A 19,372-nucleotide genomic window follows, 5' to 3' on the forward strand; every position below is an offset into this window, starting at 1 on the left:
GGTTGTTTTCTCTTCTTGCTGTGCATTGGTGTTCTTGTTGCCGTTCTTGTTATTGTTGAAAATTAGTGAGGCACACGCGCGGTTACGGTAAAAATTCATTTTTATTGTCATTCTGTATGTTGGCAGCCGGGACGGCTGCAAGCTATGCGGGGGGGGGTGATGTAGGGGTGTTAGAGAGAGGGCCGTTATGTATGGCAGTCTATGGGAAACAAACACAGTGGGCGGGGCTACGTGTGTGCACAGGGAGATGCCCTCTGCGACGTCCGAGCCAGACACCCTGGGGGGGGCTGGTTTGGCGTTATGATCCCCCGGGGCCCCACCCCTCAAGGAGGGTTGGGTATAAAAGGGGACGTTATATGGGCTCGAGTTCAGTTATGTTATAGTTAACCAAGAAGGCTGAAGACGTCTTAGATAGAGCCCTGGACTCCCCTCGTTCGATGTCCTTATCAGGGCCGAACAGGACTGAGCCAGCGGCGTGGTCCCGAAAGCCAGAGCCGGTGCTCTTCTAAGAGCTGGTCTGGGACTCCGGGTACCGGCCCGACTTACCAGTGTCGGGCCAAGTAGCCTCCCCTAGCCCAGTAGTGGAGGACTGTGAGGCAGGCTAGGACTTAGCTAGGATGTGTATCCTTAGCTAGTCGGGTGAGGGGGCCGATACCCCCTCCAGTGCTGTATGTCACATACGAGCTGTGTTGAATAAATATCCGTGTGCCTCCACCTCGGCGTCAAGTGTCTTCACCGGTACTTCACATACAATACCAAGAGCAGAATTGAGATAAAACTTAGAAGAAACAAAAAAACATTACGGGGAAAAAATTAAATTCAATTGAAATTTGTATCATCGCTGAGACCACTGAGAGCCGATATTTAATTTACATGTCTGTGTTCTGACAGGCGATTGCTTTTGAAATGGAGGAATGGGATTTGGGATTTAATCCGTTTTGATAGAGAACGCCTTGTTTGCTAGCTTCATAACATTTGCTACTGAAATTTTAAACTATGAACATTGCCCATGTACCGATAGTTCGATGGGTGTCACGGTGATGAGATGCTAACTACCTTGCCTGATGCCTGTATATATGGAGTTTGCTTTGTTTCTCTCGCCAGTGGTCATGTGGACTTTGGTTTTTCCCTCCACATTTAGAAACGTGCGTTTAGATTATTTGTCTGCTATACATTTCCACATGATAAGCCACTTCATTGAGCTATCATTTGTGGCCAGGTTGCTTCTGAAAAAGAGTATATATAGCCCAGTGGGCCTTACCTGTGCGCTATAGTAGTACATTGTATCTCGCCAAACTTCATCGTCATGTTATTTATGGGGAAACTGTTTTTGCTTCAACGCGTTTTTAGCTTTTCAGCACTTTTCAGGAACACATCTACCGTGCTAAATGAGGACTTACTCTATAATATATTTGTTTCTGTGTGTATATTAATACATTATTGTATCATGCTGCTGCCATGGCTGCATTGGCCGTGCACAAGCACAATTAACATAAAAAACTCACATACATCAACAACACCGCGCCCTTAAGAGGAAAGAAAAACACGTGTCATGCTGTGAGGATGGGCCGTTGTCCAATGCATCATAATCAGAACCTTTGATTATCCTGGAGGAGGAACCCGATGAGCTATGAAGCTCTTTTTCACAGCTGTCCAGTAGGGGATACGGGGGTCAACGTCGCCTGTTATTTATTTTGAAGGCCACAGTGTTATGGATGAACAGAGTGGACGATGGTAGCCTGCACGCGCCTCCGCTCCTCTGTTCGGCGAGAAACCACGACCAGTGCCACCATCAGCCCGGCGACCGAACACCGATCAATGGCCTCCCGGGTCTCCAGAGCGAATACTCAACTCGCTGACGAATGCATTCAGGTCGTCCGTTCTGCATGTGTGTTCAAGTGCACGTGTCGCTGTGACCGTGGCGTTTTGTTAATTTCCACTACCGGAACGGGTAGGAGAACTTGATGATGACGTTGGGGTTGGCTTCGGAGCGATTCTTGCAGTTGACGGTGAGGCCCAGCTCCCCCGTGTAGCCGCTGCATGTGGCGAACGCGAATATGGAGAAGATCTACGGGGAGCGGAGAGAGGATGGGGGGGGCGAGCGTTAAAATCCATACCCACAGTGTAACCAAGCCGGGCTGTCGCGGTGGTGGTTGCTCACGTGGCCTCCATGGAGGAAGAGAGAGGGAGGGAGCCGAGGTGCCCATACCCTGGCTCACCAGTAGAATATGGAACAGCAAAGTGCAGATTGACATCATCTGTCCCTTCTGTATGGGAGAGCGTTGTCCCCTCGCATGCGTGGGTTTTCTCTGGGTGCTCCGGTTTCCTCTGACATGTTTAAATGCTCGTTCAATAGCAGAAAATATATTCATGTTAATGAGAGAACTGCAGACGTTTGGCGATTGTTGGTAGCACTGTTGGTTGCGTTGGTGCCACTCAGTGCCAGCTTTGTGGTACTTCAGCGAATGTGAGATGAAATTCGCATGAACGACGATGCTATACGAAACTCAAACTTTACTTTATTCATACTCTTTGGTTATTTCGGTAAAGTCAAATAAATAGGAAAATAAATAATAGATCACGACGATTCGATCTCAACAACAAGCAATCGTTGTCAGGCGAGAGAGATCTATTATTTATTTCCTACGTGACTTTACCGAAAGAACCAAAGAGGATGAATTCCTGCAGTCACGAAAGCTTCAAATCAAGATTTAACCACCTCTACGGGGAGGATTTCCACATAACTCAGACATAACTTTAACCGAGAAGATGGATTCAAAATTTAGCAATCTTTGGTAGGACGTGATCAACCAGGTAAAGTGTTAACTGTTGTGTTATCCGACTCTCTGAGTTGCATTACATTTCTAAATTGTGAAGTATGATATCTAAGCTTCATTTTCCTTTTTTCTCTCTCTCACCAAAGCCCTCTTTGATTTTCACCCCCACCCTCTCGTCCGTTACGGCCTCCCCTCCCCCTCTCGGATCTATATAATGCCTCGTTACAACGGCATGCTTTTTTCTCTCACCTGAAGACGATCGCTTGTTGTTGCGATTGAAACGTCATGATATATTATTTATTTTCCTATCTACGTGACTTTACCGAAAGAACCAAAGAGTATGAATTCCTGCAGTCACGAAACTTAAAATCAAGATTTTACTTTATTATTATAACCATTCACATTCCCCTAGAGATGATATCAATAGGATAACGTAAATAACAATTATTACAATTTCAACTTGTAACGCAGCACTGCAGTGTTCGCTGGTTCTTGAAGGCGGAGAACAACATCTGGAGCGTGAGGAGGAACCATGGTCGAGCGGGATAAGCAGCTCATGCGGTGTGGAGCCGGCGCCAACAATTTCCCAATCTCCGTGGTTCTCTAAGTTTGATCTCACTGGTGTTATCGGTCAATTAATGAGCACTTTACATGTTAGGAGGATGTAGAGATGGAACAGATGGAGACCACATTTTTGCTGCCTTCTCATGGCGAGCCGAGGTACGACACCCTCCTCGACGCCCACGGGAAGGGGAGATTCGCAACATCTGTGCGGTGACCCACCAACCCTCGCTGCTGCCTCCACACAGCATACGTATGTAGAACCCCTTTCGCACCGTACGCAGTCAACCGTGTTAATCGGAGGTGCGAATTTACAGATGCTGAATTGGAGGACATGTGCAGAGTGCAGCGTGCAGCGTAGCCAACCACCGCCACCCCTGGCTAACTACAATGCGAATCTTCTTGGTTCTTTCGGTAAAGTCACGTAGAAGGGAAATAATAAAATAATAACAATAAAACATAATAAAATACAATTCTCACGACGTTTCGGCCACAACGCAAGCAGCCGTTCTCAGGTGAAGAACAGGTCTGTCGGAAAGACAGCGTCTGAATGAACACCACCAAGCTTGGCAGCGTATATTTAATTCGAATGTTCCCTTCACGCTCACAAGGGCAATCCCCCAAGCGAGGCGACACCAACGAGAGAAAGTGTTTTTTTTTACGTAACCGCACATTCCTGGGAATTCTCACCACATCTTTGGAGGGGAGAGCAGGGTGTGAATTTGTGACCGTGTTCTTCCAATTGTAAACGAAACTATTTAAAATTTTACTAGGTAAGGCCCACTGAGCCATGTAGCTCTTTTTCATACGCGACCTGGCCACAAATGATAACTCAATGCAGTGGCTTATCACGTGGACATTTATAGCAGTAGCCAAATACTCTAAACGCACGTTTCTAAATGTGGAGGAGCAAACCGAAGGACCCAGAGAAAAATCCACATGACCACGGGGAGAACATGCAAACTCCAAATATACAGGCGGCAAGGTCGAGATCGAACCCATGACCTCCTGCATACGAGGTGAGGGAGTTAAGCATCTCGCCACCGTGGCGACCTTATAAGACACTCCAAGAAAGACGCACACCCCCACCCCTCTCCCCCCAATCTTTTCCCGGTGTCAATAAAGTTATACAAACATGGTCATGAAGATAAAGAGACTCTGTATAGTCTTTAACAGACTGCTGGGGCAGCAAGTGCTGTTAAGCGGCCACTTCATGAAGGCCGGCACGGCACACGTCGGGGATGTGGGTGGCCAGCACCACGCCTGGGTAGTTATTTAAGGCCGAGTCGACCTAGGGTAGGCCCGGGACAGTTAAGATTATTTCCCACTACAGGGATACTTCGCTAACCGCTGTGCCACTACTCTTCCCCCTCCACCATGTACAGCACACACCGACAGCATAATAAGACGAACTCCCCCACCCACACCCACCGCCCCCATCAAACTTTTGCATTAAATGACAGGCGACAAGAGAGGTTGCGCGTTGACGTGAGAGGCAGAAAGTCGACGCAGCATGCAGTGGCGTCGCTGGCCTATCGACTCACTCCGCCGCAAGCGACGAGCAGGAACGGGAAGGAGGGGGAAGTGGCGGGGGGCCGAGTGGCGTAAATCGACTTAAGTGAGGGGCAAGTTGAGCGTGAAAGCGGTCCGGGCCGCCCGTGGCGCTCTCCGATTCACCAAGCGATCCGTCGGGGTGGGGTGGGTGGAATGGATGTCTTGGATGTTTTGCCAAGGACAATTGGCTGGCTTTTAAGCACGGCGCAATGTCGGACCATCTGTCTGCGCCTGAGGGTGTGCGCGTGTGGGTCGGTGAGTGTGTGTGTGGGGAACCTCACATCAGTACATCGTGCGGTGTGTAGTAAACATCTCGCCACGGGGAGACAAAGTCGTCCGGGCGTGGTGCTGACCACCGACCCCTCGTGTGCCGTGCCGGCCTTCACAGGTGCTCGGTAACAGCACTTGGATCTTTGTGTGTTGTCTGCAGGGTGAGCAAGAAGTAGCGCTCCGTCTCCATCGTTGTGGTCGTCTCTCCGGGCCGCTAGGTGTCTCTCTCGGCTGTTCTCTTCGCCTGTGCAAGTTGCCGCTCTCCCGCCGAGCAGGGGGCTCACAGACCCCGAGACTGCAGTATTTTTGTCTCTCCGCATACCTTGCCGCTTCTGCGCATGTCACTCCCCATGAACGCACAATGGGTTTTTGTGTGTACGGCAATACGCCGATTTATGTCTCCCCCTTTTACATCATTTCGCAAATACGTCACTTTATTACGAACACCGCCACATGATTTGCGTTGCCCTCAACCCCCACGTCACTGACAGCATCGTCGTCCGTCCTCCTCTCTCGGTCTTCGCCTCCACCACCGTACCCTGTACATCGCTTCGATTGACACCGTTTCGATATTCGTCGTCGCACCTTTCAGAAACGCATCCCCGACCTAACCCGGGGTATTGCTGTACGTGTGTGTGCTGTTAAAATGTGGGGACCGGAAGTGTAGCGGTTAGCACGCTGCGCTACAAATCCAGTCAGCATATTTCGATTCCTGCTCACGGCCACCAACACCAGCGGCGATTATTTGAACCAGTGCTGGGCCTCCCCCTATGTTGACTCAACCTTCATCAAATACCTGCTATGATATATATAACATCATCACTAGGGAGACAAAGGCGGTCGGGTGTGGTGACTACCCATTCTCTTGTGTGCCATGCCAGCCTTCATAGGTGCTATTTGCTAACAGCACTTGCCCCAACAGTCTGTTAACGCGATACAGGGATCTTTGTCTTTCTGTGAGGCAGAACAGTGGTGGTGCATCTGCCATGGGACCTTGGCCTGCCTATCACGTGACCTGCCAGCAGTGAGCCTCCCACACTTGACCGGGACCTCAAGATGCACCTCGCCTAGCACAAATGCCATGGTGACATTACCGACCCTTAGTGGTGAATAACGGTTGTTGTAGTTGTTAAGCCACCGCATTTCATATTTATTGAACTATATATAATCTATCATCACGATCATCCACTGCTGGATGAAGGCTCGTCGCCATCCTTGATGGTCCAGTGCTGTGAGCTAACCATCCGCCTTCACCCCACCTCCACAGCGGCCGCCCTCCGGGATGTGTTCTCTCCTTATTTGCCCGCTGTTCCATCACCAGTCTCATCCACAGGCCTATGCATGGGGCCTATGCATTGGGCCCATACACTGAGCCCATACACAGGACCTATACAAGGGTCCAATACATGGGACCCACACACGATAACCATACACGGGGCCACACACGTAGTATGTAATAGGGAAACAGTATAATAAATTTGGGGCACAAACACCGATGTCTTTGAGAGGGACAAAAAATGGACTTTTAAGAACCTCATCGCATGCATGCATTTGAACTCTGTGAGGCTCTTCGAGTGTTTATGTGTCATGCAGAAGGGTCATTGCCCGACATGTCGCATGTAATATATTTTTTTTCCTGTAAGGCCACACAGTGTTCTTGATGAATGTGTTAAGTATCTTGGAGTAGAAGGTTCAAATCGAGAAGACATAGATATGCAATGGTTCCCCATAGCGACCCAACCAACTGGTCACAACTCACGGACGGAACTGATTCACAAAAAAAAATCTATCCTTTCTCACCACATTTTAACGTCCCGTTTATATAAGGTGTCTCTTCTATTTTTCGTCTCATTAGGAGTCCACTCGATTAGACTAAATGTAACAGTGACATTGTCACATATTGTTCACTTTTGATTAGCATACACTCTCAATTTCTACACATACACAACTATTATATTCGATGAATGTAATCACAGATTAATTAAAGCATCGGTACACACCTGTAATAAATAATCATATTCAACCCAAGGACAGCCCATTACATGGCTCGTTCTGTGTTACGAGGCAGTGGAGGGCGGTGGCAAAGTGGACAGCGCACCACCCTGTGAGCCGCACGCGACCCGAGTTTGATTCCCGGCCACGGCCAACATGAGTGGCGACGATATCTGAACCAATCCTGGGCACCCCCCACCGCCTTCAGAATATTCGCACGGACCACCGTGGTGAAGTACGGCTTTTGCCCATCACATGGCCCCTGCAGCCACTAGAGGCACTGTATTCACACAGCAAGGGGCGGCCACTTTCTCCCCTACCCTGCTGTCGAGAGAAATAGTTCCTTCGCACGACGGACAGACAAAACAACGTAATGATCGCAGCTGGAATTTAGCAAAGTCATGTGCAGAACCGATTAGAATATGACGGGGTTATTTTCGTGTGTTATGTTGTGGTTGATTAATGACCTTAATGTTTTCCCGGAACAGCCTCAAGGAGTCTCGAGACTCTATTTAAGGAGGGTTCTTCTAAGTTTTGCGGTAGTGGCCTACTTGTTTTTGAATGTCGTGACATCGCGTGCTCTTTATACTGTGCACCACAAAGCTGATGGCGTGCTCGTACATTTCCAGTTCACACACCGGCAGTGTTAACCAGAGCAGCCGTTGGATTCGAAACCCCGCAAACCTCTGCAACGAGCGGCGAAACGCGCCACTGGTCGGCCATATCGCCGCCCCATTTGCACATCATTTGTGTTCCTCGGCTGGTGGATCAAGTGAAGCGCATAAACACCAATTGATTTCCCCCGGTGACCTTTTGACCCTTCTGCCATTACAAAAAATTGGTGGATTGATGATCAGCAGCCGGCAAATAAACGATGAATAGATTCTTAAGCTCGCAATATATACGCATGGAAGTCCTAGTAAAAATGCTCAGCATATTTAATGCAATGCGTACTTGCTCGGTGGAGGGATTTAAGAAACTTGCACACCATTATTACCACGCCGTGCGATCACGCCTTGCGACCGCTCGGTTATTGCACGTCTGCCATTCTAACCGTGGCACCACGGCCGCAACCCGCCCGAAGTTACAGTGCAGTGCAATTACTGAGTGAAATCAAGGTCTGTTATTTAATGTGAAGATAAAAATGCGAGGGCCCATTCATATTTCATTATATATTTTAGTGTGTGTGTATTGGAGCAAGGACGAGCCTGGGGGTGGGCGGGGGAGGAGGAGGAGAGGTTAGGAGGCCCCGGTTTCAAACTGGAGAGCACAGGCGCCATACGGAGCGTGGGGATTATGGGCTGGAGCAGGGGGCACTGCCCGTCACAAAGACATCGCTCATCATTTAAATGAGATTACACATTCCAAATACATCCCGCTAATCCGCAGCAGGCCCCAAGCCTCGGACGCGAAATCATTCACGGCCGAGTAGATACAAATAAAAAATGTGTGCATATTCTAAGAGTATACTGACATGCGCTGGCAGTGGGATCGCCTCACCTTGCCCAATGCAGACCAAACCCAGACACATTTCTCAGTCGGCACTGAGTCTATGATCAACGCTGTGCAGTCAACTGCAAGGGAGTTCATAATATAGGTTTTTGGGTTAGATCGCGTTATTTATAAATGTGTCGTAACCCTCCACCACCCGACACGGCCAAACAGTAAAAAATGTGTCACGTTTTTCAAAGGACAAAATAATTCACTTCTTTAGCCCACCGGTGTGCTGTAGAGAGAATCAACAGCATTTTAAAAAAAATTGAGTACGACGTTTCGCTGATAATTACAATCAGCTTCATGGGGCAAGAATGGTGAAGCTCTCCTGTTGCTTCTGGTCTTAAATAGAGCAGCATCAGGGTGACGTCATCATTTAATTCAATCTGGTGCAGTGATTCGAGGCAAAGAGGGGGAGGGTATTGTAATTATATAGATTGGTAATCATTCAATTGTTATCCATTGGTATTTGTTTTCCTTATAAGGAATTGTAATTGTATTTATTTAATAATACGCTTCCAGGCCGCACTAAGCCTGTAGCTGTCAGAGCGATTGAAGTTATTTCTGTTTCTCTCAATTTCAATGGATTCTCTAATTAGTCATGGCCAATAATAATTAGTTTTACACAACACTTCAACGTTATCAAAATCAATTGAGTGTCCTTGTTGACAAGCATGCTCTGCCACTGCCGACAGTTGTGTTTGAGATAATTGAATGTTTCTTTGGTGTTCTATACAGCAATGCCGGTGCCAGATCTTGGTATAGATCAATTCCTGCGCCTGACCACAGATGCTAATTCACCGACTGTCTGGGTCAAAACCAGACAGGAGGCAACTCTGGTGGGTTGGGAATACGTGACTGGAATAAAATAAAACAAGAAAAGGATCCGCTGTATAGCCTTCACAGACTGTAGGAGCAAGTTCTGTTAGCGAGCACCTATGAAGGCCGGCATGGCACACGAGGGGTTTGGGACACCACGCACGTAGTGACGATGTTTACACACCGCACCAGGTACTAATTTGAGGCTGAGTCTACCTAGGGGAGGCCCAAGACCGGTTCAAACAATCGTCACCGGTGTTGGCCGTGAACGGGTATCGAACCTGGGTCGCTGAGTTTCGTAGTGCAACGTTCTAAACGCCGCGCCACCACTCGCCGTAAAAGCAAACACACACAGGCAATAACCCAGTCAACGTCGGACCAACATTGGCCCAAAAATCCCTCTCGGGCTGTGGTTCCCCTGGTGCGGCCGCGCCGGCTGCACATTTGGCAGCGATACCACGGGGTGGACGGCGCGATGTCAGGCTGAAAGCGGACGCAGCTTTGCTGCTCCGCAGCACTGCGGCTCCACGGCACCGTGGCAGGAATTGTGGCCGCGTTTTTTTTTTGTTTCACCCAAGGTCAGGGCGACGGGCGGAGGTGGAACACGTGCAGCACGATGGGCGACGGCGCGGCTTGGTGGTGTTGGGGGGGGAAGAGGGGGGGTGTGGACATCGTAGGGCGTTTCCCATCCACTTTTCATCAGAAATAAAAACCGCATCGAGAAGAAGAGTGGGAATGTATGAAGAGTCTTGTTCACCAAGTATGCGGTAGTAGCTGCGTTACCAAAGAACGCCACGTTATGGAAAAATCGCGTTACAATACATAATATATAATAGGGTAGAGAACAGTCCATGATAACACGTGAGATGGGTATGCAGGCCAAACAAAGATGGAGGTGCGCGGGTAGCATCTAGAAGCATCCAGCAGCATCAAGGCTTGTGTGATGCTATGCCGAGACAATCGTACAACCACTTATTCCTACTCGCGCGTGACGTAGTTCTGTTCACTCAATCGCATTATATGCAATTCGCTTTAGCGTTAGAAAAAATGTGTTCCCTAATACATCTGCAGTGACATAGCGCTGACTGCTGTCCAGCAGCGGCAACTGCAGGGGACAGTTAGCGCACACGCCGTCGAGCACACACACGGTGTGTGTGCCGGCAGGGCGGAGGAACTGGGGTAAGGGTCACGGAAGACCTCACTGGGAAACCCCTGGTACCCGCTAGTGGGGTCGAGAAGAGAGGCACGACCAGGGTGGAGCCAGGCCGCACTGAGTAGAATAAAAGCAGCAGAGAGGGAGAGCTCCGGGCGGCCGGTTCTGGGAGTGGACTCGTCTCGTCATCGCTGTCGTCTTCACTGCCTTCGTCGCTGCCGTCTTCACTCGATAATTGCACGACCACACAGTTGTTGGCTGTCTTCGTCGTTGACGCCGTCGGTGCAACGCGGTTAGGGTTGTGTCTAGGCTGGGCTGTACGGCAACGGGAGTGGGAGAAGGAGGCGATCCTGTGTGTGAACGGCCGAAGGGTGTTACAATAAAAGAAGGTGCCACCTGCAACTACCTCATCTCTGACTTATGCTAAACTACACATCCATCATGTTGTATCCAATTCACGTGATGAAAAAATGAGTTATAGGAGAGCAAACTGTATGTGCATTGAACTTCTTTAGCACCGTACGTAGACAACCGCGCTAATCAGAGGTGCAGGGGAAGGACAACAAACTAAACACAGAAAAGCAGTTCTAAAGAAATGAATTTTCAATTTTGGATTAAGGAGCTGCCTCCAAAATCCGTGTGCGGCCAAAAGGGTTTTATCAAGGAGATCCTGACGCGTGGAATAATACGACTGTCAGTGATGGTCAGAGCTGAGGGATGCGAGTGGGGCGCTCGTGACGGATGGGAACGGACGGGCAGTGTTCGCAAATAAAATATTATATCGAGGATTTAAGATGGCCCCTTAAGCGTGAAACTCGGGTGGAGGCAAGCCAGCCAATGCTAAAGTCTGCACAAACGTGAAACGCTAGACACAATGCGTAACAAATGACACACGCTCAAAAACTTTAACCTGGATAATCCCTTGAAGAGGGAGCATCTTGTCTGCGTGTCCCTCAGGGTTGTCAAAGGCCACGTAGATTGCAAAAACATTAACGGCAAGTTAACATGTTTGGGAAAAAAACAAATTTGAGAGGATGTTTTAATGTTTTTGTGCAATAATTGGTGACTGGTTTAATCACAGGGCGGCTGAAACCTGCATTCGATCCCAGAATCTATTGTCGTTTTTATAACATTTGTATAAATGTCATGACGTGCTGCTGCTTCAATGGTAATGGCAATCGTTGGCCGGGACAACCCTCGCAAACGAAATGTTCCATCTCAAGAGATTGTCCTGGAGGGGAAAATTGTGTAATTAATTAATATTTGAATCTTGACTTACAGCTTTCGTGACTGCAGGAGTTCATATTCTTAGGTCTTTCGGTAAAGTCACATAGATAGGTTCAACCAGTTTAAGTCATAACTGGCTATGATGTTCCCATCCTACCACCTTCCGATGTTAGTTGTTCTTTACGCCCATTTCAAACTTGCGCTTTCACAGTCACTTCGCACGCCGACCCCTTGGTTGCGGCTCTGCGATCTTCCATTAACATGCTAATCCCTCTTTAACATGCTAATTTTTACCTCGCAGCCCTTTGATTGGTGGAAAACCAACTACCGTCAGGTTGGCTACCCCCCACTTACATCATCATTGGTTGCTGACATTTCGGCTACGCCCATTTCAAACCCCTATAAACAGTTTGCCTTGGAAGCTAAACCCCCTTTTCCTGAAGACGACCGCTTGTATTTTTCGATTTAAAGCTTTCGTGACTGCAGGGATTCATCTTCTTGGTTCTTTCGGTAAAGTCACGTAGAAGGGAAGTAATAAAATAATAAAAATAAAACATAATAAAATCATTCTCACGTTTCGGCCACAACGCAAGCAGCCGTCCTCAGGTGAAGACCAGGTCTGTCGGGGAGACAGCGTCTGAATGAAACACCACCACGCTTGGAGCGTATATTTAAGCTGGGTAAGAAGGGGGGAAGGGCGCCTTGACAAAAGAATTTGGATATCAAGAGGAATTTAGCATATTTATGGGAAATGCAGGTATGTGATTAGTACTAACCAAGAAGACGACCGCTTGTGTTTCTAAAGAGCCAAGAATATAATGAATATTTTGTGGTGCCGGCCATGCATCCTGTCTCCTGAGCCACCCAGCCACCTTCAAGGGTTTGCGATCGAGGATGACTTTTAGATCACATGATGAACCACCACACGGCTCCGATCGATGCCCGCAAAACGAATGTGCACAATTTAACATGTGACATGAGCTCTTAGCATGTGACATTGGCTGATCATGTGACATGGCACCTCTCCGGCTAGCAACAAAGAGTCCCCCTCCTCTATATAGAAATATGCAGCCAACAAATTTAGCTCACAATGATAATAATTCACGGGCTCTTGTCGATCCTGCTGCTGGATAAAGGCCTCACACCAAGGAAAGTCTATAATTTTCCCATATTCACCACTGCCAATTTGTTTTTTTTTGTATTATATAAATTATGGTTGCAGAGCACAAGCCTCAAATTCCCAAAACTCCTAAGTGTCCGGCAACAATCAGCACTTTAGAAGGTGCAACTGATAGAGTTAATACTGTACCATTCCAAGAATTGAGCATGGTTGTTCAAAGAGCTTGGGGGGAAACAAGACGATGGGACAGGGAATTTCAAAGGGCAGCAGTGCGAGGGAAGAAGTGGAAAGAGCAGTATCGTGAAGGACGCGACTGGTCAGTTGGAGGCAGTCGCCTTCCAACAAGAACAGAGGGCAGAGGAACGACGCTCACAACAAAGAACCGAGCACCGGGTGGATAAAATACAGCAAGGTGACACAGCAGGGGGCACAGCTGGTGCATATGACAGTCATCTCAGTCGGTCAACCCAGAGCACCTTGGGTTTGTCCTGGGACCTCCTGTCAGCAAGCCTTCTACACTTTACGTGACCTCAAAGTGCACCTGGCCTGGCACAGGCGCCGTGGTGAAGTTGCCGTCATTTAGTGCCGTAAGCAACAATGTGTGGCGAGTGGTAGTGAGCGGTGGTGCAGTGGTTTGCGTGGTGCGCTACGAACCCGGCGGACACAAGTTTGATTCTCGCTCACAGTCACCAACACCAGTGACAATTATCTGAACTGGTCCTGGGCCTCCCCTCGGTCGACTCAGCCTTAAATGAGTACCCGGTGTGGTGTGTAAACATCGCCACTGGGCAGATAAAGGCGACCGGGCGTGGTGTTAGTCACCCACCCCCTCGTGTGCCGTGTTGGCCTTCATAGGTGCTCGCTTACAGCACCTGCCCTAACAGTCTGTTAAAGGCTATACGGGGGATCTTTTGGTTTGGTGATTAAACACATTTTGTAAAACAAATAAGTAAATAAATTATAAAAATCTACTCGGTCAAGCAAACTCTTCAGCACCACAATATGTAGTACCTGAAACGTATATCACTGTAACAACAGAAATCGCGGCTACCCACGTTATTTACCCCACCGCGGGATAACGGCAGTTCATACGCGACGCCGCACGGCCGTGACTTGAACAGAAGCGACGGTGGGAAGCAAACGCTTTCCTGAGAGCCTTGGCGTCACCATCTCCAGTGACATCAAGGGAGCAATGAAGAAAAGCGGGGAGAAAGTGAGCTGCTCGCTTGATATCACGATTTTAACTTTCTGACCTGCTTTTATTGGACATCTGTGAAAAAGAGCTTTAGAGCTCATCGGATTCCTCCAGTATAAATAAATACTCTGATTCTGATTACACTAGGAGATGGAGAGAGGGGAACACGCGGATTAGATAATTCGCAGGTTAATGACATCATTCAAAATACTAAAACTATCAACTATTTGTATTGTACCAGGTAAGGCCCACTGTATGTTGAACTTTTGTCGCACCGTACGTAGCCAACCCTACTAATCAGAGGTGCAGGGAAGGACAACAAACTAAACGCAAAAATCACTTATACCTTAATTTGTTTTCAATTTAGATTTTAAAGTTAATATCTCCAGTGGCTTGCTAATATCGGAAGGAAGAGCATTCCAGAATTGCAGCAGCAGTGCATCTTGAAGCGCGTGATGAAGTAACCATCTTTGTTCGATGGTTAGCCAAAAGCCGCTGCGAGGATGAATCAGAGTTTGCACGATGGTTTATGCTCCATGACGAGATCAGCAAGGTATTGTGGTTCATTTGTGGAAAACACTGTGTGTCATGAGTACGACCTCAGAATGTATTGGTTCGGCAACCGGAAGCCAATGTAGCTCGGCGAACACTGGATGGACAATGGTCGGATCTTGCAGTACCCGTCACAACACATGCCAGATCATTTTTTTACAGCCTGTGGCTTGGTAATGTTTCTTTTCCAGATGTCCCGTAAAATAGCGAGTTTAAATAATCGATCCCTGTCGATACTATGCTACGCGCCACTGTGTTGGTGATGGCACGACGCAATAGTGATCGGATATGTCCTGATATTAAAATTGCAAGAAATGTACTACATTTTGCATCAAACGACATATTCTGGTTGAGTTTTAATTGTGGAGTCTGCGACCACCACACCTCATCGTCCCATGATTTTTTTGCCTGAGTGCCAACCAGCAGAACCTCCGGTTTTTCTGGATGAAGCAGCATTTCGTTTTGTGCAAACCAACCTACGAGGTTACCGAGGCTCTCCATATCTAACCGACTTCACTGCGGAGTACAAGTGTATATCATCATATTGATGGAACCTGACGTTCCGTGATGAGATGACATCGGTGATTGGAGAGATGTATGTTGAGAATGGGAAGGGCTCTAGAATGGATCCCGTTGCTACGCCGTCTAGGCACGGCAGAGGCGATGACTGTTGGTCGCCCAGCTTGGCGAACTGTGATCGACCATGAAGGTATGACACAATCCACCCCACCAGTGCCGTACCCGATACACCGAACCTTGACCTTAGCCGCCCGATGAGTATCCCGTGGTCGACGGTGCCTGAGGGATTGAGGCCAACTAAAGATGTGGCACACTGGTCATCCGTGATCTTGTAGCGGTCATCAGTGATCTTGTAGAGGTCATCGGTGATCTTTAGTAGAGTCGTCTCAGTGCTATGTAACTTCTGGTATGTCGATCGCAACGCGTTGAATTAGCTGGACGCAAAGTGGGAAATTAACTGTTTCAGATACAGGTGCTTTATGACCTTTGAACTGATACTCAGGTTTGAGATTGGGCGATTGTTTGCAGGGTCATGATGGCTCAAGCCAACTTTTTTTCAGAGCGGTGTTACCTGCGCCATTCTGAACCGGTCTGAGAAACAGCCCTCGCTGAACAAAGTATTTTCCACGTGGACAATCAGCGGTGCAAGCACGCCTGAGCATGATTTGAGAATCGACGTGTGGATGTAGTCAAGCGGGAATGTCGTATTTGTCAGCTATGTGCTGAACATCGACACCTCTGCCAATAACGTTGGTGCCAGGGTCTCAAGTTTGCATTGGTTCCAGGTTGTTGGAATTCAGATGACAGACCAGGAGAATGTGTTGCCTTCAAGTTATAAACTTCCTTTTTGATCATCACTATTTTATTGGCGGAAGAACGTTGCAAGTACTGTGGTTGGAGTGCAACAGAGCCTTCATGACGCATCACGAGCACGGGGGTCGCGAGCTGAATCATTGATGAGCGCGTCTGCTTCGCAGCAATCACCTCGGATGTTAGCCAGTTACTGCGCCGTGGTCCCCGTTCACGTTGTGCTTATTCGGATGGGCAAGAGTTCATTAAGAGCAGCAGTAATGTAATTTTCTAATCGAGCTGCAAATTAAGTGACTGTCGATGCAGGATTTAGACACGCCAACAATGACCGGATCTTTTGACAGAAAGCATCGTGGTCCAGTCGTTTCCAGTCTCTGTATGATGTTGTTGTGATAGGTGGGGCAAATAATCAGTAATGCCACTTTGCATGTCACCAGACTGATCTGAAATACCTATGTATTCGATAACGTCGGTCACAGTTGCGGCATCGGCAGATCTGAAGATGTGTATATTTTCCCAAGCGACATGTTGCGCCACTGATGTGCTAGATTAAACCTGTGACTGTCGATAATTATCGAGATCACTGTTTATTTGATCATAGGAACCAGTCGGTCCGAGACAGTTTAGGTCACCACAAATGATGAAGCAAGAGCCAAGTGAACCACAGTCGAGCAAAAATTCCGACAGCGGTGAAGACAGCGGTCGATAAATGACAGCGATTATAAGCCCCCACTAGCTGTCCGTTATTTTCACGAGCAGCAGCCCGAATGGCGTGATTGTTAATGAGTCTCTCAGGATTTTCACAGAGATGTTTCCATGGTGAATCAGTGTGATCCCACCACCAAGTGGGCTGCCGGTGCCAGGCTTCCCGCGGTAGTGCCGCTGTACAATAGCCCATCCGTTAGGTGCAGCCTCACGCTTAATTACGTCCAGTGAGTCATCATATACCCAGGCTTCGGTAATGGCCAATATGTCCAGTCCACAATCATTGATGAGATCCTGGGTCAGCACAGTCTTGTTGACTGTGGAGTGTGAGTTTATCAATCCAAAGTTGAGAAGCCCTGATCCCGAGCTATATAGCTCTTTTTCGGAAGCGACCTTGCCGCAAATGATAGCTCAACTAAGTGGTTTATCACGTGGAAACGTATAGCAGCCAAATACTTTAAAATGCATGTTTCTAAATTTAGAGGGAAAAACCGGACGACCCCGAGAAAAATGCACGCGACCACAGGGAGAACATGCAACTCCAAATATACAGGTGTCAGGGTTGAGAGACGAACCCACGACCTCCTGCATACTAAGCGAGGTAGCTAACATCTTGCCACCGTGGTGCTTCACCTCTCTTAATTGTTAAAAGAGGTGAGTGTGGCTGGGCAGGATGTGTCACGGCTAGACGGGACGATGGCCGACGGGCGGAGATTGGAACGCGTCCCAAGAGTACGTCCGGCAATTAGATGGAGCAACGGAATCAACTCGTATGCGGATGCCAGGAGGATTATGACATCGCAGCATCGTGAGAGTGGGTGGCAGCTTGAGGGAGGCCTTTTTCCAAGCATTGAATTTATCACGGCTGACGGTGATTATGGGAGAGAAATTGCTCGTCTTTTATAATATTCCATGTGCCAGAGCAGATATTGGTACCAGCTAGGGTAGCACCATTTTAGTAGTCCTCATCTATTTACAGTAATACCCCGATTTGCGTCTCCCCCTTTCACATCGTTTCGCAAACACGTCGTCACCTTATTAACACCCCTACATGATTTGCGTTGCCCTCAACCCAACACACACGTCGCTGACAGCATCGTCGTTCATCCTTTCTTGTTATCCGTCGCCTCTCAGCCTGCAATTTGCTTCGATTGACGATATTTGTCGTCGCACCGTTCAGGAACGCATCCCGTGATGTTAACCCACTCTTTAAAACGGTTATCGCGGAATTCACTTGCATTGTCCATGTAGCTCAGGTGGTACCGACGAGCGAGTATCTGCGTCTGGGCTCGTGGACTATAAATGGAAGTGCGTGTCGCACCAGAGAGAAAGTACCGCAATGGAAATAAATCATGAGGGCGCCACGGTGGCGAGATGTCAATTACCTCGCCTGGTCTACAGGAGGCAATGGGTTCGATCCCGGCGCCTGACGCCTGTATATTTGGAGTTTACATGTGTCTCTCCCATGGTCACATGGATTATTATTCTGGTCCTCCGGTTTGTCCCCTCCACGTTTAGAATCAACATGCATTAGAGAGTGTTTGGCTGTTATACATGTCCACGTAATAAGCCACTTCATTGAACTATCATTTGTGGCCAGGTCGCTTCTCAAAAACAACTATATAGCTCAGTGGGCTTCACCTGGTAAAATAAAAAATAGTAATACAATCCCGGACAGCCACGTGAATAATTCATGGTATTGAGAGGTCACTCCCCCTCCTCCCCGCATGCTCCGTGGATAGTGTCCGAATGACCAAGAAATGGGACCCGGTTTACGAGATTCATCATGCATCATCCGTCACATCGAATTTTTTTTATTAACATCATCGATCGTCATCGTCAATGGCCATGATCGATCCACATCTGGATGAACAGAGATTTGCATATTTGATATTGCATACAGTACTTTATACACGCAAAATGATTGTGAGTATTAGGAAGCAACTTAACAATGCATCATGGGTAACATTGTGGATACTAGGAATAAATAGGGCTGCAGACAATCGGGGTTTTCGCATACCCTACAGCTGCCATGCATAATAGGATTCGCAGGTAATAGGGCTGCGGAGTTCTCCTGTATTTCCATTGGTGGAAGCGGGCCAGTATACGACGGCACGTCATAGCGGCACTTCTCAGAGCAGCAGCCCACGTGCGTCCCACCGGCACTGTTCAGGATGACTTCGATGCCTGTGCTGTAGAGGTCGCAATCAGGTACCCGATACCCGTACCCTACCTGATACCCGGCTACCCGTACCCAGCCGGGTACGGGTATCCGTTTGCGACCCTGGTGCGGCCAGGTACGGGTACGGGTAGGCCGTGAGTCACTGGTGAGTAACCGTTTGTCACTCATTTCGGGTAGGGTATGGGTAGGGAACGGGTACCCGTACCCGGCCGGGTAAGGGTACCCATTTGCGACCCTGGTGCGGCCGGGTACGGGTACGGGTAAGGAAACAAAACCCGTTTGCGACCTCTGCTGTGCTGCAATGCTTCCGCAGAGGGGAAAGGGCAGTGAGCGTGGGCTGCAGCAAGACGAATAGGTTGCATAGCGGGAACTCCTACAGTTACATTAGGGCGATTGGGTGGCACCACTGCCTTACAGCAAAAGAGGCCTGGGTTTGATTCCT

At 48.4% G+C, this 19,372-nt stretch overlaps 1 protein-coding gene across 1 annotated transcript in view; it reads right to left on the reverse strand.

Annotated features, from left to right (window-relative positions):
* Positions 1-19,372, reverse strand: part of LOC133355624 (synaptophysin-like) — a 63,969-nt gene that overhangs the window by 18,030 nt on the left and 26,567 nt on the right. Inside the window, exon 3 of the mRNA XM_061572991.1 lies at positions 1,944-2,068. Coding sequence (XP_061428975.1) covers positions 1,944-2,068 — 125 coding nt within the window. The remainder of the gene's footprint in view (positions 1-1,943; positions 2,069-19,372) is intronic.

Source organism: Lethenteron reissneri, chromosome 51 (assembly GCF_015708825.2).
Source record: "Lethenteron reissneri isolate LAM-NWPU_2019-01 chromosome 51, ASM1570882v1, whole genome shotgun sequence".
In the NCBI taxonomy this organism is placed as follows: Eukaryota; Metazoa; Chordata; class Hyperoartia; order Petromyzontiformes; family Petromyzontidae; genus Lethenteron; species Lethenteron reissneri.